Source organism: Cetorhinus maximus, chromosome 3 (genome assembly GCF_964194155.1).
Source record: "Cetorhinus maximus chromosome 3, sCetMax3.hap1.1, whole genome shotgun sequence".
NCBI lineage: Eukaryota > Metazoa > Chordata > Chondrichthyes > Lamniformes > Cetorhinidae > Cetorhinus > Cetorhinus maximus.
The window spans coordinates 158,274,532-158,298,688 of record NC_135881.1 but is presented as its reverse complement, the minus strand read 5'-3'; the positions used below and the strand labels follow the sequence as shown (position 1 = coordinate 158,298,688).

General features: G+C 42.1%; 1 protein-coding gene across 5 annotated transcripts in view; it reads left to right on the top strand.

Annotated features, from left to right (window-relative positions):
* Positions 1-24,157, top strand: part of pak1ip1 (PAK1 interacting protein 1) — a 94,543-nt gene that overhangs the window by 52,813 nt on the left and 17,573 nt on the right. The window contains exons 4-9 of one of the 5 annotated variants that reach the window (XM_078539160.1): positions 146-220; positions 2,220-2,272; positions 4,828-4,973; positions 11,647-11,744; positions 13,327-13,426; positions 21,548-21,659. In XM_078539160.1, coding sequence (XP_078395286.1) covers positions 146-220; positions 2,220-2,272; positions 4,828-4,973; positions 11,647-11,744; positions 13,327-13,426; positions 21,548-21,659 — 584 coding nt within the window. Of the gene's footprint in view, positions 1-145; positions 221-2,219; positions 2,273-4,827; positions 4,974-11,646; positions 11,745-13,326; positions 13,427-21,547; positions 21,731-24,157 lie in introns of all 5 variants that reach the window. The other 4 variants (XM_078539162.1, XM_078539161.1, XM_078539164.1 and 1 more) reach the window with 4 other exon arrangements.

Sequence of the window (24,157 nt, the reverse complement as noted above, 5' to 3'; positions counted from 1 at the left end):
ACATTACATCCATAGTGAGCTTGTGGTGGAGGCAGTGGATGTTTAAGCTGGTGATTGAGCTGTTGGTTAAGGATATTAGTAGGTATAAAAATGAAATGGCTTGAGGGGATTATGCAATGTTAAATTGGTTGCTTTGTTTAAACAGAGGCCATGTGTCATCACTCTCAGTACATCCATCTGGAAAGCTGGCCTTATCAGTAGGAACAGACAAAACATTAAGGTATGTGGATACATCAAAGATAAAGCAGGTTTGATTACAGGCACACAAATGGCAAATTCTCCGCAATGATGCACATGCAATGTAACCAAAACCCTGTAATAATTTTTCTCTATCTTCAGGAAGAAAATGTAGTTGTTTTAAAAGTAATTTAAATGCTGATAGTTAAGTTCTGGGACATTATAGTGAGATTCCTCTTTCTGTATCAGCAGATCTGAAGTTCATTATAAACAATTTGCTATGATGGTGTTCTACCAAGGGGGTAATTTTCTGGTTCTGCATTCCCAATATGAACTTTTGTCTGCATGTCTTGCATATTGGGATATTGCACATGCAGAGCTTACTTCTTGTAATGGTTATGGGCTGCGCATTGTAAGACTTCCTAAAATGCATTCTCTGTACCAAGGTTTTATAGTGGAAATGTGATGGTGCACAATTTGCCCTTAAACCTACATAATGGCTATGATACTTACATAAGTGTTTTAGTATGCGGGCTGATTTGGCTAATCACAATTGTTGCAGCATAGAAGGCCACTTGTCCCATCATGTCTGCAGCAGTGTGCCGCTTTGATGTCTTCGCCCCGAAAGCACCAACTCACAAGCACAGCTTCAGCTCTTTGGCTGTGCCGAGTGGAACACTACTGCTCCAAAGGGATACCTTTGCCCCAACGGAGCATGGAGTCACCAGCCTTCAGCTACCTTCGATATAAATCTTCCTCCAGCTTGAAAAACATCCATTAACCACTATTCCCTTTTTCTAAATGAGTACTTGAGGTTTATTGTCTTTGAACTGCTCACAAACTGTGGAACACTGAACTGGCTCAGACCTGAGCCAGGCCAGTTTGTAATTCTAGGCTGTACATGGGTTACAAATCCCATCCTTTTTTATATTTAATTGTTAATTTACCTGTTATTTTGTGAAACAATTGTCGCTGGAAATGACATGGCGGTTTAAACTACCGCGCTGTTGTATCTGATGGACCAGATAATGGATCCATCGTAGAATGGAAATTATTACGATTCACTAACGGGCTGATAAAGCACAGAGTCGCAATGCATTTGGTGCTATATTGTCTTCAGCAAAAACAGCCATGTTTTGTTATGTAGGCCATGCATCACTTCAGACTTTTTTTCTGATACAATGCACAAATACTAATCACCCCTTCCCTTGTAGGGTAAAGTAGCTTGCCATTTCACTGTCTTAAATGAACGATACAATGTAAGCTGTTACCAGAGGTACTGGTTTACAGTGACTGAATTAAATTTTCATTCTGTAACAATATTGTCGCTGCTTTCTCAAGAATTGCATTCTGCGTTTCCATTCCTTTTGGAGGGAATATTGTGGCCTCTGCTCTTTTTCATGAACAGCTTAATGTACTGCTTAACAAAGTAATAGTGTACAGTTTTCTTACAATTCCCCACAGTTTCACCTTGGTTGTTTGGGGGTTTCCCCTCTGAGAGTCAACACAACCTATTAAGGTCCTCAGAAGTTATGTTGTCAAGAACCTATTACTAAGCTGCAGTTGATTGCATAAAAATGCGGGGACTTGATGGTGTGGGCTGGGTGAGTGGACTGGGAAATATTTTCTTCCCATGGTAGGCTTTTAGAAATGGTGAATGCTGTTTCCGTTTTAGACTGCATGTGACCTCAGGTATGGGTTTCTACTGTTACTGTACTCTGTAATTTCTTTGACAAACTTTTGAAGCATTAGTCCTTAGAATTAACATTGTCACCTTGTGTCTGTTTTGAAAAAAACATGAATGCAATACTTTTCAGCTGCGGATGTTTTGGTTGGCGTTGGAGCAGCCAAGGTGTAATCTGACACTGCCTGGTCACTCACACAATGTAGTACTACAAGTTCTATACATTTACTGACAAGATACATGATAACTATACATTTGTGTTAAAGCTTAGCCCACACTGCATAGCTGTTTGACAAGAAATTAAGTATATCTAGCAATGCAAATGTAATCTATCTAAATTGTTCTTTTATTTCAACAGAACATGGAATCTAATTGATGGAAAACCTGCATTCATCAAAAATATAAAGCAGAGTAAGTTTAGTCTGCAATTTATTTAAATATTTTTATGGTCATAAAGATGAAGGAACTTGGAATGAGATGGAATGCATGCTTATGTTTTATGTCCAATGTTGTACAGTTCAAGCTGTGATACAAGCATAGAACATTTAAACTTCTGCCCAATAAAGTGCTTAGTGGTCTGTCTGAACTTGATTTTTGTTTTGCTTTTATATCTTGTCTGCACTTCCTGTCTGCAAGCATTACTTCCTGTTGTCACAATAGTTGGTTGCATTTTGTTTCAATATTTGTTTGTGTAAATGGCTATGCTAACAATTCCCATTCAATTCTGTTATGTCACCTTCATAACATAGTTATTGGCTCTTGTCAATAGGTGATCCTGTGGTGGCAGCTTTTGAAGCCTTTTCCTCAACTCTGTTGTCGTCTTGTATGTAAAATAACCTATATTAATTGATTACCATGGACAGAGGGTCTATGGGTGGGGTCTTATTAATAGTGAAGGAGCACCATTGTACCAGTGTGAAAGGCTAACATTTCCCATATCAGCCATACTTATTGGGAGAGAGTGGAGTTTGTTCGCTGCCTGCGCAGTCCTCATGGGTTTTCTAATTGATATTTATATTGAAGACTGTCTCGCAGGCTGCACGAGTAGCACCTGCTGGCGCTGATGAAAGCAAAAAAAACTGCAGATGTTGGACATCTGAAATAAAAACAAAATGCTGGAAAAGCTCAGCAGGTCTGGCAGCCCCTGTGGAGAGAGAAACAACGTTGATGTTTCGAGTCCGTATGAGTCTTCAGATCTAAACAGAAGTAGAAATGTGATGGATTTTATACTGTTCAAGAGGGGGTGGAGCAAGATAGAAGGTCAGAGATAGGTAGACCTGCTGACGCTGTCGGCCCCCGTGCAATTGATGTAGTTTGTGTAGAAACACTTCAAGTAGCATTACCCAAACCAATTCACAGAATCACACAGTGCATCGAGTCTGGACCAACATGTGAGAAACACCTGACCTACCCACCTAATCCCATTTACCAGCACTTGGCCCATAGCCTTGAATGTTATGATGTGCCAAGTGCTCATCCAGGTACTTCTGTTAAAGGGTGTGAGGCAACCTGCCTCCACCACCCTCCCAGGCACTGCATTCCAGACCGTCACCACCCTCTGGGTAAAAAAGTCTTTCCTCACATCCCCCCCTAAACCTCCTGCCCCTCACCTTGAACTTATGTCCCCTCGTGACTGACCCTTCAACTAAGGGGAACAGCTGCTCCCTCTCCACCCTGTCCATGCTCCTCATAATCTTGTACACCTCGATCAGGTCACCCCTCACTCTTCTCTGCTCCAATGGAAACAACCCAAGTCTATCCAACCTCTCTTCATAACTTAAATGTTTCATCCCAGGCAACATCCTGGTGAATCTCCTCTGCACCCCCTCCAGTACAATCACATCCTTCCTATAATTTTTCCTCCTGATCTCTTTCGGTAAGACTGCTAAAAATGCCACATTACAATTTAGGGCAGACAGATCTAGGATGAGATTGCCCTTACATATTTCATAGAGAATCCTTTATGCTGAGTATAGGCAAAGAGACATTTTCTGTTGCAGTTTTGTCTCCTTTGATCCCCCTTTGGCTCCTCTGAAGGTAAGGTACAGTTTAAAAGATAACAACAATCCTTCAGTATCCTGAAATGGTCATTCTTCATATCATTCTTCGCGTGCGTCGCTCCCTCTGCCCACCTCCATCTCCCTTGCTCCCTCTGCCCACCTCCGTCTCCCTCGCTCCCTCTGCCCACCTCCGTCTCCCTCGCTCCCTTTCGTTCTCTCTCGCTCGCTCTTACTTCGGTTTGTCTAAGAAGTGTGGCATCATTATTTTTATGTGACACATCCTTTCCAGCAGTTCTCACTGGGCAACACTGAGGATCAGGAACTCTTACTGTTCCCGTTTCTCTGAAGCCCAGGTTAATAATAGTGTGCCTAATGTTCCCCACCTGACATTAGCATGCTCAGTGTAGACCAGAAATCAAATGTTTGACCTTTTGTATCACTGAATTGCTATGATAATAGGAGAGTGGAGAGGAGGAGTGAGAGATACTTAGACAAACCAAACAAAAAGACAGGCAGACACACATCATAAAGAGATGCTTAGCCAAACAGAAGAGAAGATACTCAGATGGCAGAGAGAGTGAGAGAGAGAGACAAATCAAAGATGGAGGAAGCCACATAGCTGGACTGGATAAGAGACATATACACCAACATAGATTGAACAGAGAAAACACGATGGAGGGAACAGAGACACATATGCAGACTGAACGGAAAACAAGAAACTTCCATCCCATCAATCTGAAACATTTCGAGCCAACACTTCAGGGCTGAAATGATGTATTTGCACACTACACCATCCGACCCTCCATATTCCTCTGCCTGAAGTTATGATTATGTACACAAGTGCAATCATGGCAAATATTTTTCGCTGGCATAAATATTGACATATCTTGAAGCATTTTTGGTAGCATTTATTTCTGTTACAAATATCAGTAGGTTCATGGATTTCATTTTACTTTGGTATCTTAGATGCTCAAATTGTCCAGTGGTCCCCAAGCGGAAACAATTATATTGTGGTTTCAAATAACCAGTTGGACATTTACGCTCTGAAGACGGCCTCCATCAATGGTACCATCATGTGCAAAAAGAGGATCTCATCAGTGAAATTTATAACAGTATGTTCACATTGGTGCTCAACCTTCCATAACTTAAGCGTTATATTTGAAGTTTAAGTATGATATTTGAGGCTTCTGTGTCAGAACCAAACTCATTTTGTAAACAGCTTATTTGCTTTTTTTATCTTGTTCCTTTCGTTTCGTTTTTTTTTCAGAAACGAGCGAATAAACATTCCTAGAATTTGCAATTCATACTTTTGGAAGGGATGGGAAAATGATAGTTTTTTTTTCACTTGATCTGTCCTGTTGTTTTTAGCTTCTATTTGTTTCTTTGTAGCTTTTAATTTCTCAATTTGAAATTGTTGCTTTGTTCCTTTACTCTCTTTCCCTTTTCCCCTGTCCTTTTTTTTAATCTTGCGATTTCTTTCTCTGGCTCTTGCACATCCATCCTATTTTTCTATTCATTCACGGGATGTGGGCTACACTGGCTGGGCCAGCATTTATTGCCTGTCTCTAGCTGCCCTTGAGAAGGTGGTGGCGAGCTGCCTTCTTGAACCGCTGTAGTCCCTGTGATGTTAGGGGAGGGAGTTCCAGGATTTTGATCCAGCGCCAGTGAAGCATCGACGATACATTTCCAAGTCAGGATGGTGAGTGACTTGGAAGGGAACTTCCAAGTGGTGGTGTTCCCATCTATCTTGTCCTTCTAGGTGGTAGTGGTTGTGTGTTTGGAAGGTGCTGTCTAAGGAGCCTTGGTGAATTCCTGCAGTGCATCTTGTAGATGGTACACACTGCTGCTACTGTGCGTCGGTGGCGGAGGGAGTGAATGTTTGTGGATGTGGTGCCAATCAAGCAGGCTGCTTTGTCCTGGACAGTATCAAGCTTCTTGAGTGTTGTGGGAGCTGCACTCATCCAGGTGAGTGGGGAATATTCCACCACACTCCTAACTTGTGCCTTGTAGATGGTGGACAGGCTTTGGGGAGTCAGGAGCGGAGTTACTCGTTGCACGATTCCTGGCCTCTGACCTGCTCTTGTAGCCATAGTAATTACATAACTAGTCCAGTTCAGTTTCTGGTCAGCAGTAACCCCCCCCCCCACCAGGATTTTGAAAGTGGGGGTTCAGTGATGGTAATGCCATTGAACATCATGGTTAGATTCTGTCTTATTGGAGATGGTCATTACCTGGCACTGGTATGACGCGAATGTTAGTTGCCACTTGTCATCCCAAGCCTGGATATTGTCCAGGTCTTGCTGGATTTGGACATAGACTGCATCAGTATCTGAGGAATCGTGAATGTGCTGAACATGGTGCAATCATCAGCGAACATCCCCAATTCTGAACTTATGATAGCAGGAAGGTCATTGTTGAAGCAGCTGAAGATGGTTAGACCTAGAACGCTGTCCTGATGAACTGCTGTAGTGATGTCCTGGAGCTGAGATGACTGACTTCCAACAACCACAACCATCTTCCCTTGTGCTGGGCATGACTCCAATCAGCAGAGAGTTTTCCCTCTGATTCCCATTGACTCCAGCTTTGCTAGGGGTCCTTGATGTCAAGAGCAGTCATTCTCACCTCTCTTGGGAGTTCAGCTCTTTTGTCTGTGATTGAACCGAGACTTTAATGCAATCAGGAGCTGGGTGATCCTGGCGGAAGCCAAACTAGGCGACAGTGAGCAGGTTATTGCTAAGCAAGTGCCGCTTGATAGCACTGTGGATGACCCTTTCCATTACTTTACTGATGATGGAGAGTAGACTGATGGGGCAGTAATTGGCCAGCTTGGATTTGTCTTGCTTTTTGTGTACAGGACATACCTGGGCAATTTTCCATATAGCCGGGTAGATGCCAGTGTTGTAGCTGTACTGGAACAGTTTGGCTAGGGGCACTGCAAGTTCTGGAGCACAAATCTTCAGGACTATTGCCGAAATATTGTCAGGGCCTTTGCAATGTCCAGTGCCTTCAGCTGCTTCTTGATATCTCATGGAGTGAATCGAATTGGCTGAAGGCTGGCATCTGTGATGCTGGGGACCTCTGGAGGAGGCCGAGATGGATCATCCACTCAGAACTTCTGGCTGAAGATTGTAGCAAATGCTTCAGCTGTGTCTTTTGCACTGGATTCTCCCATCATTGAGGATGGAGATATTTGTGGAGCCTCCTCCTCCAGTGAGTTATTTAATTGTCCACCACCATTCACAACTGGATGTGGCAGGACTGCAGAGCTTAGATTTGATCCGTTGGTTGTAGGATCGCTTAACTCTGTCTATCAATTGCTGCTTATGCTGTTTGGCATGCAAGTAATCCTGTGGTGTAGTTTCACCAGGTTGACACCTCATTTTTAGGTATGCCTGGTGCTGCTCCTGGCATGCCCTCCTGCACCCTTCATTGAACCAGGGTTGATTTCTTGGCTCGATGCTAATGGTAGAGTGAGGGATCAGCTGGACCATGAGGTTACAGATTGTATTCGAGTACAATTCTTCTGCTGCTGATGGCCCACAGCACTACACGAATGCCCAGTCGTGAGTTGCTAGATCTGTTCGAAATCTATCCCATTTGGCACAGTGGTCGTGCCACATAACACGATGGAGGGTATCCTCAATGTGAAGGCGGGACTTGTCTCCATAAGGACTGTGCAGCGGTCACTCCTACCGATACTGTCATGGACAGATGCATCTGCAGCAGACAGGTTGGTGAGAATGAGGCCAAGTATGTTTTTCCCTCTTGTTGGTTCCCCCACCACCTGCCACAGACCTAGTCTAGCAATTATGTAATTTAGGGCTCGGTCAGTTGTAGAGCGACCGAGCCACTCTTGGTGATGGACATTGAAGTCCCCCACCCAGAGTACATTTTGCGTCTTTGCTATCCTCAGTGCTTCCTCCAACTGGTGTTCAACTTGGAAGAGCACTGATTCATCAGCTGAGGGGTGGGGCGGTATGTGGTAACCAGCAGGAGGTTTCCTTGCCCATACTTGACCTGATGTAATGAGACTTCATAGGGTCCCGAGTCAATGTTGAGGACTCCCAGGGCAGCTCCCTCCCGACTGTATACTGTGCTGCCACCTCTGCTGGGCCTGCCCTGCCAATGGGACAGGACATACCCAGGGATGGTGATGGTGGTGTCTGGGACATTATCTGTAAGGTATGATCCCATACAAAGAGGGAAAGCAAGCAATTGTCATATACTTATGCAGAGTGCTTTAAGTAACCCTGAAAACCTGGGTGTTCAAATGACCAGGAATAAACTGCTCTTTTACAAAAACAATCGTTCTACAGTGACTTAGGATTGAAATTCCCCAGTGATGAGCAGGAGCATCCTTTTTTTTAGTAGAAGCCACTAGTAAAATCATGGGAATAGATTAAAGCATACAATGTCTGAGGATGAAAGTCTGTCTAATAATGAACATTTCTCCTATTTTCACTCTCTTGTCGTCTTGAATGTTGATAATTTGACTTTAATTGATCAGTCACCTAACCCGTCAAGTATGGTCTAAAAGTATTTGGTGCCAATATTTATCATTCGTGCAAAATAAACACAAGCAATGCTAGTAATTGGGCAGATATGTGGCCACTGAAATTTACCAGTGATAAATAATTTATTGTCACACATTCCACCATGTAAATGAACATAATTTTCAAGATTCTGTGTATATTGAGAGATGGTCAAGGGGAAGTGTATTTACTGCTTGTGATATATAATGTGAAGGATAACTGGATTTATAAATTACTTTGAATACACTGTTTTGTACTAATTAGTGTTTGGTTACTAGCCTGTTTGTGAATAGAAATAATAAATGTATGTTGTGTGAAGATTGAGTTTGAGAGTGATCTAGTTAAGTATAAAAGTAGACAAAGCAAACTTTGTGCGAGGGGCAAATTGGTTAAGGTATTGGGAAACTAAGTTAAAAGTTATGTCAGTGGATTTGTAATGGCAAACATTTAAAGAGTTGATCCGTAATTTGCACAAATATACATTCCTGTAAAATCCCCCCAAGAATAGTGGTCCAACTGTGGCTAACAAAAGATGTTAAAGATAGTATTAGGTTAAGGGAGAGACTTAAAACGCTGTCAGAAGTAGTCTGAGGATTGGGAGGATTTTAAAATTCTGCAAAGCAAAACCAAGAAATTAAGGCAGAAGAAAGAGAACATAAATGTAAGCTACAAGAGACGTTGCAAATAGACTGTAAAAGCATCTATTGGTATGTAAAAAGGAAAAGATCAGTGAAGGATAGTGTGGGTCCCTTAGAGACAGAGATGGAGAAAATATAATCTGAATTATGGAAGTGGCAGAGACATTACACAAATAGTTTTATTGTCTTCATGATAGAAGACACAGAGCATTCCAAAAACAGTGAGGAATCAAGGATCTAGTGAGAATAAATTGCTTAAATAAATTAGTATTGCTAAAGAAATAGTACTGGAGAAATTAATGGGATTAAAGGTTGGCAAATCTTCTAGACCCGATGGGGTTACATCCTAGGGTTTCAAAAGTGGTGGCTACAGGGATATTGAATGCATTGGTTTTCATGGTCCAGGATTTACTGGTTTATATTATGGTCTGGTAACAGAGCACTGAAATGATTGGGCAGAACCAACACGGATTTGTGAAATGGAACTTATATTTGACAAATCTGTTTGAGTTTTTAAGGTAACTAGCAGAGTAGATAAGAGGGAACCAGTGGATAGGGTGTGCTTGAGATTTTCAGAAAACTTTTGATAATGTGTCACCCAAGGGGTTATTAAATGAAATTAGAACTCATGGGATTCTGTATACTGGCATAGATTGCTTGATGGGCACTAAATAGAGTAGAAATAAACAAATCGTTTTCAGCTTGGCAGACACTAGTTCAGTGATCAGTGCTTTGGGCCTAAGCTGTTTACAATCTGTATCATTGACTGAGATGAGGTGTAAAGTATCCAAGTTTTCTGGCAATACAAAGTTAGATGGGAAAGTAAGCTGTGAGGAGGACGCAAAGAGATTGCAAATGGGATATAAACATGTGAAATGAGTGGGCATGAAGGTTTCTACTTCAGTAGGAAAATCAAAAAAGCAGAATTTTTGTTCAAGTGGTGAGACATTGGGAGATTCTGGAATTCTGTGGTTGCACTATCATAGCCCTTGCTGAGAGATTCAGCATTGAAAACAATGCAGTGGGATTAGCTTGGGGTACTTACTGACTGGTTCCCCACTAAAAATACCATAAAAAGTTAGGGCTGGTGCATTTAGGAGTAAGTGAATTTTTAACCAGAAAATTTAATTTTACATAAGATAAAAGCAAAATACTGCAGATCTGCAGATGCTGGAAACCTGAAATAAAAATACATAAAATGCTGGAAAAACTCAGGTCTGGCAGCATCTGTGGAGAGAGAAACAGAGCTAATGTTTCGAGTCCGTATGGCCCTTTTTCAGAGCTTCAGACCTGCTGAGTTTTTCCAGCATTTTATATATAATTTAATTTTATTAGTGTGGTATCTCAGTCTTTCGGAAGTTAATTAGTATTGGAGACTTAATGAAAAATAAAATGACTTTTAAAAGAAATATTGTGCCTCTCTTACCTCTCTTTCAATCCTACCTGTCATCCTCCATCTTTAAGTCCACTTTGAGTACATGATTTAAACCTAATTTTTACTTTCTGGCTTAGAATCTGCATGCCTGTCAATGAGGATTCCTCAAACTGAATTGGCAATTAGGAAGGCAAATGTCATGTTGGACTTTATTGCAAGGGGGTTGGAGTACAAGAATGGAGAAGTCTTGCTACAGTTGTACAGGGCTTTGGTGAGACCACACCTGGAATACTCTGCACAGCTTTGGTTACCACATTTAAGGAAGGATATACTTGCATTGGAGGTAATACAGCAAAGGTTCTCTAAATTGGTCCCCGTGATGAGAGGCTAGGTTAGGCCTATATTCTCTGGAATTGAGAGAAGAATGAGAGGTGATCTCATTGAAAAATACCAAGTTTTGAAGAGACTCGACAGGATAGACATTGAGAGGCTATTTTCCCAGGCTGGACAATCTTGAACACATAGGCACAGTCTCAGGATAAGGGAACAATCATTTAAGACTGAAATGAGGAGAAATTTCTTCACTCAAAGGAATTCAAGAGGGATGCGGATACTCCATCTTTGAATGTATTTAAGGCTGAGGTAGACAGATTTTTGGCATCTTAGGGAATCGAGAGATATGGGGAAAGTGGAGTTAATGTCAAAGAACAGTCATGATCGTTTTGAATGGCAGAGCAGGCTTAGTCAACTCCTGCTCCTAATTCCCATGCTCTTATTGTTCTGATTGGTTGTTGCTTTTCATACTTGCAGATGTCCTGTAGAGAGCACTGGGCTGAATAAGACAATGGATTAGAAAAAGTCTCCTCTCAAAAGCTTACAAAAACTTTGTTGGCTGGTGTCATCGAGGTGACTATGCCACTGTCCAAGGCCAGTACAATGATGCCGTTAAACTTTAATGCTTGTAACTAGGTATTAGCAGACACAAATACTTAAGTGAATAGGAATGGTTATGCTAACCAGAGCAAAACAGTTTCGTGTAATTCTAATAAATTACTGTCAAAGGTTTTTCCATCTCAAACTGGAAATTGCAGTGTAAGCAATGTCCTTATTAGTGTAACAAAGGGTGGCTATGTTTCATTGTAACATCATGGTTGATGCCCATTATTTTAGAGCCCTGGAATTAAATTGTACTGACTGTTCTCAGTGTTGTTAAAATTAAACATGTTTTGTTTGTCTTTAGGAAGCTATCATTGCTATAGCTGGAGATGAAGAACATGTAAGACTGTTTGATACAAACTCAAAAAGGTGTCTTTCTGAATTCAAGGCTCATGACAGCAGGTGCAGCATAAATTCTTTTGGAATTAAAGTTCATTGATCTTATTTATTTATCTTTGAATTGAGCACACTTTTTCGACCATCATCTGGTTTTTCTGCAATCTTGTCCTCACTGAACCACTTGCTTTACATCAACTTCCCCAGCAATGGTCACCTGCTCAAGCTCAATATCTCATAGGAGGTTTCCATTATTGACAAGGCCTCTCTGATCATTTCCTCACATCCTGCAAATTCCATGTCTCCTGCCCATCTCTAATCTCTTTACCGCTATCTTCTGCTCTGGGGGAAATCTGCCTGTTTAGTGCCATTTAAAACTCTAAATGTCCCCCTTCCACCCCCCACTATCCCTCGAGTCACCAAGACTGCTGCTACTGTTAAACACTTTCTTGCTCTAGTTTTGACTCCCCTGTGTCCTCCAAGACTCCCATTCCCACTCCATTGCACCTCAGTGCAATTTCTCAACTCTGCACCTTGAGATCTGCAGGTTGAGCATGCCTGATGCATGACTGAGTGTTGGTCATTCATCACTAGGCTTCGTTGGATCATGTTAAACAATATTACATCTCCCTCTCCATAGCCAAATTCTTGTACTCCAGGAAGGCCAATCTCTTACTCCTTGATGTTAAACTACCTCCTTTAACCCACATCCCCTACTTTCCTATAACATGTGAAAGTTAGTCACTTTGCAGGTACTTAATTGAATTTCAAAGAGTGCCATCCAAAGTCAGTATGTCACCGTTAGATGCTGCCTGGAGACATCTGGTTTGCATTCTGCGAATATACAGCTAGTGAACTTTAACTTTATATTTAATTGTCCGTCTAGTAATTTATGCCACTGGCCACTAATATTGGTCCATTTTTGGCTTTGATGCCTGGTGATTCTGCAGCTTTAACTTTAGGCACCGCTGCCACAAAATCTTTTCCAGTAGAAAGAATGCAGTGCAGTTCACATCCTCGGAACATCCTGAAGGCTTCACAGCCAATGGAATTCTTTTGTAATGTAGTCAGTGTTGCTTTTTAGACAAACATAGCAGCCAATCTTATATACAGCAAGATCAAAGGAAACTGCATTTTTTTGGTGGTGGTGTTAATTGGCCAGAGCACCAGGACAACTCCCTGCTTTTCTTCAAATATTGCAAAGGATCTGTTATATCTACCTGAACAGAGAGGTCTTCAGTTTAATGAAAGACAATGTGGCACTCCCTCCACCTACGTTTATGTATCAACCTATATTATACACCAGTGCCCTGGAATGAAACTTGAACTCGCAATCTTCTGATTCGGGTCAAAGAATGTCATCTACAGACCAAAGCTGGTACTTAAAAGATTTAATCCTGTGCAGAATGGGAATACCCTGTGTTGGAAGGACAATGCTGTCGATTCTCCTGGGTATAGTATGACTTTGATAACATTGACAGGTGGGTAGGAACCAGCTTTGCAAAGAAGGAGTCTATTTGTAATATCCTATTAAACCTGAACATCCGTGGAAATATCTCTGCTTTCCACTGGATCCCCTATTTAGTTACTGTTATAAATGAGTCTTACAAATTGCTAACATTATTCAATTATTTTAATTCCTTTTCAGAGTGAAAGTGATGCATTTTTTCCAAGTGGCGCAGAGTTATGTTCTTGCCACAGCATCCAGTGATGGTTACATTAAACTATGGCAGATAGACATTAAAAAGGTAAGCAATCATGATTTTTATGAATGCTTAATGTGTACCCTGGAATAAGATGGGGGAGCTATAGGGTGAGAAACTCTGGGCCAGAAACATCAAAGAACTGTTTAATTTAAAACTGTTTTCTTTCAATGTTCTGATTCTATGCAATTCTAGGGGTTTTAACATAGTTACAATCTTTCAACCCACCTAAACTCATTCATCCAGAGTGATCCATTTGTTTGAGAAACTTCTAGGATGTTTCAATCTGGAAGTTGATCATTGTACACTGAAAGAACAATCTTCAGATATCATAAAATTGTAAATGTTTATGACGCAAAAGGGGGCAATTTTGGGCCATTGTACCTGTGCTGACCAAGAAAGAGCTATCCAGCCTAATTATCAGCCTGTGTCAGCCAGAGCTCAGTTGATACCATTCTTATCACATCACAAGGTCTGGGTTCAAGTACAACTCCAGGGATTGAGCCAAAAATCAAGGCTGAAGCTCTAGTGCACAACTCAGGGAATGCCAAGTTGTTGGAGGTGCTATCTTTTGGATGAGACATTAAACTGAGGCCCCATCAGCCTGCTTGCCTCAATGTAAAATATCATGTGACATTATTTTGAAGAAAAGCAGAGGAGTTATCCCCGGTGTCCTGGCCAATATTTATCCCTCAGTCAACATCACAAAACAGTAATTCAAAAGTAAAATACTGGAATGCTGGAAATCTGAGACAAAAACAAAAAATGCTGGAAATATTCAGCAGTTCTGGCAACATCTGTGGAGAGAGAAACACAGTTAACGTTTCAGGTCTTGTTTTTCATCAGAACTGGGATAAGTTAAAAACGTAATAGCTTAACGTAATAGGGAGTGATATGGGGGCCAGTGGAGAACCAACAAAAGGGAAGATCATTGATAGGGGAGAAGATGGGAGACATTAAATGACAAACGAGTTGGTAGGAATAGCCAAAGTGGTAAAGTAAAGAAATAAAAGATGGGTCCAGAGGAGGTGTAAATGGCAGAATGATGAACAGCTGCCATCTGAAGCAAAAATGAGAAAAACAAGGTGAAGACCGAAACCTGCAAAGAAAAGGAGGGGGCACAGCTGCAGAGATTGTGATCTGAAACTGCTGAACTCGATGCTGAGTCCAGAAGTCTGAGAAGTACCGAATTGAAAGATGAAGTGCTGTTCCTCGAGCTTCTGTTGAGTTTCATTGGAACACTGCAGTAGGCAGGGGTGTCAGCGTGAGAGGTGTGAGAGCAAGGAGGAAAATTAAAATAGCAAGCCATGGGAAGCTTGGGGTCCTACTTGGGGACTAAGCAGAGGTGTTCCTCAAAGCAGTCACCCAATCTGAGTTTGGTCTCCCCGTTATAGAGGAGATAATATTTTGAGTAGCGAGCAGGGTACACTAAATTGAATGAAGTGCATGTAATTCACTGCTTCATCCGGAAGGAATGTTTGGGACCTTGGACCCCTTCTGTAACACCCTGGTCATTCTCCTATCACCCTCAACATCCCATCCCCCCTTCTCACAGCACCTTTCCATGCAAGTGCTGGAGATGTAACACCTGCCTTTTGGCTAACTGAGGAAATTTAAGAGTGGTATCAAATTTAAAGAAAAGGTGTATAATGTTGTGAAGATTAGGGGTAGGCCAGAAGATTGGGAAAATTTTAAAAACCTGCAAAGGATGACTTCAAAAAATGAGGGAAAAATCAGAGTATGAGAGAAAATGAGCAAGAGATATAAAAACAGACAATAAAAGCTTCTACAAGTATATAAAAAGGAAAAGAGTAATTAAAGTGAAGATTGGTCCCTTAAAGGATGAGACTGGGGAATTAATAATGGGAAATGGCAGAAGCTTTGAACAGTATTTTGTATCACAGTAGAAGACACATAAAGCACCTCAAGAATAGTGGAAAATCAAGAGGCAAATGGGAGAGATCTTAAAACAATCACGATGACTGGAGAAAAAGTAATGGGAATACTAATGGTACTTACAGCTGACAAGTCCCACAAGAACACAAGAAAGAGGAGCAGGTGTGACCACATGGCCTGTCGAGCCAACTCTGCCATCAGTATAATCACGACTGATATTGGGTTTCAAGTCCACTTTCCTGCCTGCCCTCCATATCCCTTGATTCCCCGAGGAACCAAAAATCTGTCTATCCTACCCTTAAATGTATTCAACGTTGGAGCATCCACAACCTCAAAGAACCCCTTCAGAATCTTGTAGGTTTCAATGAGATCACCTTTCATTCTTCTAAACTCTAGAGAATGAAGGCCCAGTGGACAAACCCCCTCGTGCCAGGAACCAATCTAGTGAATCTTCGCTGCACCAGCTCCAATGCGAGTATATCCTTTCTTAAATGTGGAGACTAAAACTCCACACGCTATTTCAGAGATGGTCTCACCAAAGCCCTGTACAATTGTAGCAGGACATCTTTATTCCTGTACTCCAATCCCCTTGCAATAAAGGCCCCTGGACCTGATGGCCTGCATCCTAGGGACAAAAAGAAGTAGCTGCAGAGATAATTGGTTGTAATCTTCCAAAATCTCATTGGTTCTGCAAAGGTCCCAACGGATTGAAAAATTGCAAATGTAGCACCTCTGTTTAAGAAAGGAGGAAGACAGAAAGTAGGAAACTATACGCCATTCTGGCCTAGACATTCTGTCTGTCGTTGGGAAAATGCTAGAGTCCGTTATTAAAAGGCATGTAGTAAAACGTTTAGATAATCATAATACAATCAGGCAGAGTCGATGTGGTTTTGTGAAATGGAAATCATGTTTGACAAACATGAGTTTGAGTTCTTTGAAGATGTAACAAGCAGGGTGGATAAAGGGGAAACACTAGATGTAGTGTATGTGGACTTCCAAAGACTTTTGTGATGAAACCTTAACTTAATCTGAAATTCGAAAGTTGGCAACTCCAGTTTCTGACGAACCTCAGGTCTCCCGTGCATGTGTCAGCCAGGAACTGGCAGCACGTGCGCAGTTCGGTTATTTTACGTTCTTCAGACCAACCACCAGCCCTGCATGCCTGCATAGAAGGATGAAAGAAGAATGGTGTGAAAACCCAGGTCAGGTGACCTGGTGCAGAGTGCCATTGTTAAGTAAATGTCCCAGGGAGCAGGACATGGGAGGGGGACAGGGAGAGACCCCAAAAGGAAGTCCCAAGTAAGGGATAAATATGGGGGACAGGAATAGGTCCCATTAAGTTAATTTAAAAGAAAGGAGCAGAGAAAGAGGCTCTAAATTAAAGAAAGACTACAGGGTTCAGATTTTAAGCGAAGTAGGCTCAAGAGAAGCCCTGAAGATTCGAGAAGGCAGCCAAAGGTTGGTGACTCCCTGCTGCAGGCTGTCGGGGCAAAGGTAGCCCGTTGGAGCGGTGGCGTTCCTCTGGGCACAGCCAAAGATCTGAAATTGTGCTTGGAGGGTGAACCTTGACTGTACTCTGAAATCCAGGGGAAAGGAATCTCAGAAAGTGAGATTGAAACCTTGAGGGGTGGACCATTGTTGAAGCCATCTGAGTAGGAGCGACGTTTGGAGAGAATCCCTAGGCGAGATCTTCAAATGTGAATACTGGAAAGCCTTGTGAGAAAGACGAGGTTTCAATGAGATTGATTGGCTTAAGGCGTGACTGATGTCTAGGTCGGTTGTTGAAAAATCCCTAGAATCCATTTTTGGCCGCATCTGTCATTTATTGTGTAGTGTGTGTTCGACTACAATTTGCCTGTTAAGTCACATGTACCTCAAAGTTAACCGTGAATGTTAGAGAATAAGAGAAATGGTTTTATCTTTCTGAATCTGTATAATTAAATATATTTTTTGTTTATTCTAATCTTCAAAGATTCCAATGAAATCTTGTGGCTTTATTCACTTAGTAAGTGTCTTGAATCTCAAACTTTATCTGCTTCAAACAAAACGTTATTGGTCCCTAACCGAATCTCCCCCCACAACCTAGAGTCTGGCCAAGGATCATAAAACTTTTGATAAGGTGCCACATAAAAGGTTACTACATAAGATAAGAGTTCATGGTGTTGGGGGTGATATATTAGCATGGACAGTGGGCTAGCTGTCTAACAGGAAACAGAGTCGGGATTAAATGGGTCATTTTCAAGATGGCAAACTGAACTATTGGAGGGCCACGGATAGGTGCTGGGGCCTCAGCTATTTATGATACGTATTAATTACTTGGGTGAAGGTATCGACTGTACGGTAACAAAATTTGCTGACAAAAAGATAGTTAGGAGAGCAAGTAATGAGGAGGATACAAAGAGTTTGCAAGGGGATATAGATAGATTAAGTGAGTGGGCAAAAATTTGGCAAATGGAGTATTATGCGGGGAAAATGTCAGGTTGTCATTAGCAGGAAGAATATAGAAGTAGAATATTATTTAAATGGAGAGACTGCAAAATGCTGCAGTACAGAGGTATCTGGGTGTCCTTGCACATGAATCACAAAGTTAGCATGCAGGTACAGCAAGTACTTTGGAAGGCATTCTCGCTCTTGAACTCGCCCTCTCTGTCGTGCACGCATGCCTGCCCGCCTGCTCCCTCCCTCTCTCTTGCGTGCCCGCCCACTCCCCCTCGTCCACCTGCCCTCCTTCCCCACCTGCGTGGGTGCCCTCTTGCGCCCCATGCAGATAGAAGATTTTTGGGTTCCCTTTTTATGTTGTCTAACATTCCATCCCATATTATCTCTTTGCCAATCTTATTGTCGACTTAGCTTCTCCTCTCAACTCATTATATTGATCTGGGTCTTACTTGAAAAATTCTCTTGACGTGCATCAATCTTTTTTTGGTCTCATATTCTCTATTCCCTTTGTCATCCAAGGAGCCCTGGCTTTGGTTTACCTACCTTTTGATCTTGTTGGAATGTACCTAGCCTTTATCTAAAATATCTCTTCTTTAAAGAGCACCCATTGTTCTTTTTTTTATTCATTCATTTTCGGGTTTCGCTGGCTGGGCCAGCATTTATTGCCCATCCCTTGTTGCCCTTAAGAAGGTGGTGGTGAGCTGCCTTCTTGAACCGCTGCAATCCATGTGCACCCACAGTTCTGTTAGGAAGGGAGTTCCAGGATTTTGACCCAGCGACAGTGAAGGAACGATTATATATTTCCAAGTCAGGATGGTGAGTGACTTGGAGGGGAACTTCCAGATGGTGATGTTTCCATCTCTCTGTTGCCCTTGTCCTTCTAGATGGTAGTGGTCGTGGGTTCGGAAGGTGCTGTCGAAGGAGCCTTGGAGAATTCCTGCAGTGCATCTTGTAGATGGCACACACTACTGCTACTGTGTGTCGGTGGTGGAGGGAGTGGATGTTTGTGGATGTGGTGCCAATCAAGCGGACTGCTTTGTCCTCGACCCCCCGGGATGTTGATAGTCAGCGATTCAGTGATGGTTAGATTCTCTCTTGTTGGAGATGGTCATTGGCTGGCACTTATGTGGCACGAATGTCTTGCCACTTGTCAGTCCAAGCCTAGATATTGTCCAGGTCTTGCTGCATTTGGACATGGACTGCTTCAGTATCTGAGGAGTCGTGAATGGTGCTGAACATTGTGCAATCATCAGCAAACATTCCCAACTTCTGACCTTATGATGCACGGAAGGTCATTGATGAAGCAGCTGAAGATGGTTGGGTCAAGGACACTACCCTGAGGAACTCCAGTAATGTCCTGGAGCTGAGATGACTGACTTCCAACAGCCACAACCATCTTCCTTTGTGCTGGGTATGACTCCAACCAGTGGAGAGTTTTCCCCCTGATTCCCATTGACTCCAGTTTTGCTAGGGCTCCTTGATGCCACACTCGGTCAAATGCTGCCTTGATGTCAAGGGCAGCCACTCTCACCTCACCTCGGGAGTTCAGCTCTTTTGTCCATGTTTGAATCAAGGCTGTAATGAGGTCAGGAGCTGAGTGGCCCTGGCAGAGCCCAAACTGGGCTTCAGTGAGCAGGTTATTGCTAAGTGAGCAGGTTATTGCTTATTCTGTTACCATTTTTTCTGTCAAACTTTGGTTCTGTTTTATCCTTGCTAGACCCTCTCATATCCCACTGAAATTCTCCCTTTTCCAACTTAGAAGTTCTATTTTAAGAATGTTCCTTGCTCTTCTCCATTATTAATGTTTACATTACGATACGATGATCGTTCCTATGGACACTTGGTCCACTTGGCTAACTTCATACCCAGCCCCAATTCATACCCAGCCCCAATTCCAGCAGTGCCTCCTTCTTTGTTGGACCGAGAACATGCTAGTCAAGGAAGTTCTTCTGAACACATTTAAGAAATTCCTCCCTCTTCTTTCCCTTCACTCTAACATTATCCCTGTCGACATTTGAGTAATTGAAGTCCCCCAATATCACCGCTCTCTGCACATCTGTGTGATTTCCCTATGGATTTTCCCCTTTAACTCTCATTATTTGAAGGCCTATAGAATACCCCAGTTAGTGTGATTATACCCTTTTTGCTCTCAACTCTTAACCAAATGGATTCTGTCCTTCCCCCACTCCCAAAGACATCCTCGCTTTCCAGCACTACATTGTCTATCCTAATCAGTACTGCCATCCCACCTCCCTTTTTTCCTTCCTTGACTTTCTTGAATATATTTTTATTCGTGAATATTAAGATCTGAGTCCTCACCATTTTTAAGCCACATTTCCAATATTGCACTGATGTTACCACATGGATTGTAACTCACTACACTTTTTGCATTTATATGCATGCATTGTAAACCTGACTTTGTATTCTTCATGCTCCTTCTTAGTCTGCTTCTATCTAATATTCAACTTTCTTATCTAGTACTATCCAACACTCTTGCTCCTTTACTCACCTTATTCCTCTTTTATACTTCTGTAACTAGAGGACCATCAATATAAGATAGACACCAAGAAATCCAATAGGGTATTCAGAAGAAGTTACTTTACCCAATGAGTGGTGAGAATGCAAAACTCGCTACCACAGGGAGTGGTTGAAGCGAATAATAGAGATGCATCTAAGGGAAAGCTAGACAAGTGGGGGAGAAGAGAATAGAGGGTTACGATGATAGATTTAAATGAGGAAAGATGGGAGGAGGTTCGAGAGGAGCAAATGCTGGCATAGACTGGTTGGACTGAATAGCTTGTTTCTGTGCAGTATATCCTATGTAATCCTGTATGTTGGTACCCATTTTCCTGCCAATTTAGGTTAAACCCTCTCAACCACATTAGTGGACCCTCCCTGCTAGGACATTGGTCCCAGTCATGTAAAGGTGCAGCCATCCTTTTTGAATAGGTGTCTTCTGCTGGTTCAATACTGCAAGAATCAAATGCCCTCCCTCCTGCACCATGCTTCAAGCCACATATTGACACTCCCTATCTTCCTATTTCTATTCCGGCTTAAGTGGCATCGGGAGCATTCCAGACATTACTACCTCAAGGTCCTATTTTTTAACTTCCTCCCTAGCTCTTGAAAGTCTGACCCCAATGCTTGCCCCCTCTGTGGTTAGTACCAACATGTACCATAACTTCTTGCCCACTTCCTCCTGAAGAATAATCTGCACAATGATGTAATTTACCCTGGCAGCAGGGAGGCTGTACATCATGTGGAACTCATGATGGCAGCTCCAGAAACCCTCATTTGTTCCCTCACTATGGAATCCCTTATAACGACTACATTTCTTAGCTTGCTGTTCCCTCCTGTTCAGTTCTTTGCCCATCTGTGCCATGCTCTGGACTACACTCTCTTGAAGGTTTTGTCATTCTCAGTATCCAATGTTGAATAACAATTTGAGAGTGGCATACACTCTGAAGACTCCTGCACTTCCTGACTCTTCCTACTCTTCAGGATGAGCATCTACTATTGTGAAATCTCTGTTGAAATGTAAGATCCAGGAACCTCTGAGCCTCCCAAAAGAAGACTTCAGAAACTAAAGGGAAAACGAACGAAATCCGAGATAAAAGAAAAAAATATTGGTTGAAAAGCTGATTGTCAGAAAAGGGTCAATATTTCAGGTGTAAATTTTAGGAGTTGCACATCACTCCCCTCCCGCAGATTTGAGGAAACAGAGAGCTTAAGCAAGTGATGTTTACAAATGGAGCAGTATACATGAAGACCTCTTCTACCTCTGTGAATGATACATACAATTGATATCCTTGTTTGTTGTGTACATTTCAGGTTCCGAGTTGTCCTTTACTGCTAAGTGAAGTAAATACTTCTGCCCGGCTGACCTGTCTGGCTGTGTGGCTGTCAAACCCTGCAAGTATTGCACAAGAGGTTGAAGAGCAAGGTACACACTATAAAGGAATGGGGGAATCTACTGCATTTAAATTTTGAGTACAAAATGGAATCTTTACTTGGGTCAGCGAACTTCATGTGCCCGTGGTCATAGATTTTTTTTTATAAGCTATCAGCAATGTACCCTCCAATCTTTGGAGTGCACAGATGATTTGTTTAAGCGTGCAGCTCTTTAAATTTTCCTGCGCAGCCATGCACAAGTAGTAACTTAGAAGGTTCGACATGTGCACGGACCCTCAGCTGCAAGGAAAAATTGATCATCAGCCTTTAAACATTTCATTAGCAATTAGGAAAAGCTATTTTTGATACATACTGTGCTGTGGACAAGTTATCTCATGCAATTAAAATTCTACTGTTGTTGGGGGTGATGTGACTCATCTATTTGGTGCAAGAATACTTTATCAAAACATTAACCTGGTTGTGAATTGCAACCAAGACAATCTTCTGAGTTCATGGTTTTAAAAGTTGATAAAGCAACCGTCAGTGGTGGTTTACAGCCTGTTAAAGGCCAGTTAACCAGTCTTGTTTCCAATAGTTCAAGGGATATGCAGATAAAGGCAAGCAGAAAATATGTTTAATTTTTTTATTTTTAGTATTCACTTAAATAGAATCGTGTACAACACAGGAGGCCATTTGGCCTATCATGTTTGTGCCAATGCTTTGAAAGAGCTATCCAATTCATCTAGTCCCTATCTCTTTCCCAGTAACCCCGTAAAGAATTACTATTGAAATAAAAACTGCTCAGTATTTGGGTATTAATGCTATTTTCATGTTCGATTCGGCAATGCCCAAGTTGAACTTCATATAGACTGGTCCAAGGTTGTATCGCCCCGGACCTGCTGACAACCTAGTGATTAACAATCCTGTAATTATCTTGCCAGACTGCTCCGCTCACAAAAATCAATCCCAGTTTAATTTTTTATTATTCATTCATGGTGTTATGGCAGGCAAATGGTAAATGTCAAGCTGCCCAAATCCCAGAGGGAAACTTGAATCAGCTGCCACAACTATTTGCAATTTGTACTTATTGCATGATGAATGCCGTGAATTCAATAGTAATAAGTCCACTGAGTCTTAGAGGGTTTTTACAAAACTAAATTAAACCTTTATTAATAAAAGAAATAACTTTAAACACCTACAAATTACTACTAACTCCTAGCTCCCCTGATTAACTAACACCCAGTTACACCTCCATTAAGGCAACAGTAAAAACACAGATTTTAAAAGACCCAAGCAAAGTAACACGATACCCTGAACAGTTTAATTCAAAGTGAGTTCTCTTAACTTCAGTGCAGACAGCAGTTTGGGCACAGAGGCTAGAGGCTTTTCACACTTGTTAGATCTTAGAATTCCTGCCCTAACACACAGCCTTTTCTCCTTTATACATACTTTCCCCTTTAAATGCAAATTCCCATTGTTTCACTATGTCTTTGGACTTTACCCCTCTAATATTAAAAATCTATCATAGTACTAATTTTACCAGTAATCCTTGGGAAAAATAAACACACTGTTTATTAACTTCTACTGGCTAGGTGTAACGTTTCACCCCCTCTTTTGAATTCAAGCTACTCTGGTTTATTTAAAAATACAAATATTCCCTTTACACCTCACATTCTAAAACTTCACCCATGCTATTTTCAAACCTAGCTTCTCATCTGATACAGCAAAACACCCAGACCAGCTGTCTGGGTGTTCAACTAAAACCACACACATGTACACACATGCACGCAGACCCATAGACACAGACCCCACTATTACTCTACCCTACAATAACATAATGAAAATTATTATATCTTCCTGACAATGGGATGTGGGTAGTTATTATTTATTCCAGGCTCGTCCGACATGCGGCCCTCATGGCCTCTCAGTCGTGGCCCGCGGACCTGGTGTTCAACATGCTGGTAAGTGGAGTGGAACGGAAGATTCTGCAAGAAGCTGTTCCTGCTCCTCCAATCACAGGCCGTTTCTCTCCCACATTTGCTGCTCATAGGCTCACTAGGAGAAATTGGCTGCTAGATCCAGGGGGCAAGAGCAGGAGAGAGTGGCTGCCGGCAAGGGAGTAGGGGGGTGGGGTGCATGGGGGGGGAGCTGCCAGGCTCAGGTGGTGGGGGAGAGTGACAGCTGGTGGGGGAGGTGGTGGCTGCTGGCTGGGGTGGGGGCAGGAGGATGGCTGCCGGTGTGTGTGTGTGTACATATCTGGCTAATTCCCAGTCTCAGGTTTTCGCTCACCCTCACCCTGACACATACCCACATCCATTCACACAGTGTGGGTGAGGGTGCATTGACTGAGCACCCTGAGACTGGGAATAAGCCAGACACACACACATACACACTCTCTCACACTCTAATGGTCATCCTTATTGATTACTCATTTTATAAAATTATCTATTTATTACTTTATTGCTTTATTACTTATTGCTTTATTTTCGCTCAGCAAGTTGTTTGATTTCTTCATACCTCCAACTTTTTATTGAATTTCAGTTTAATGTT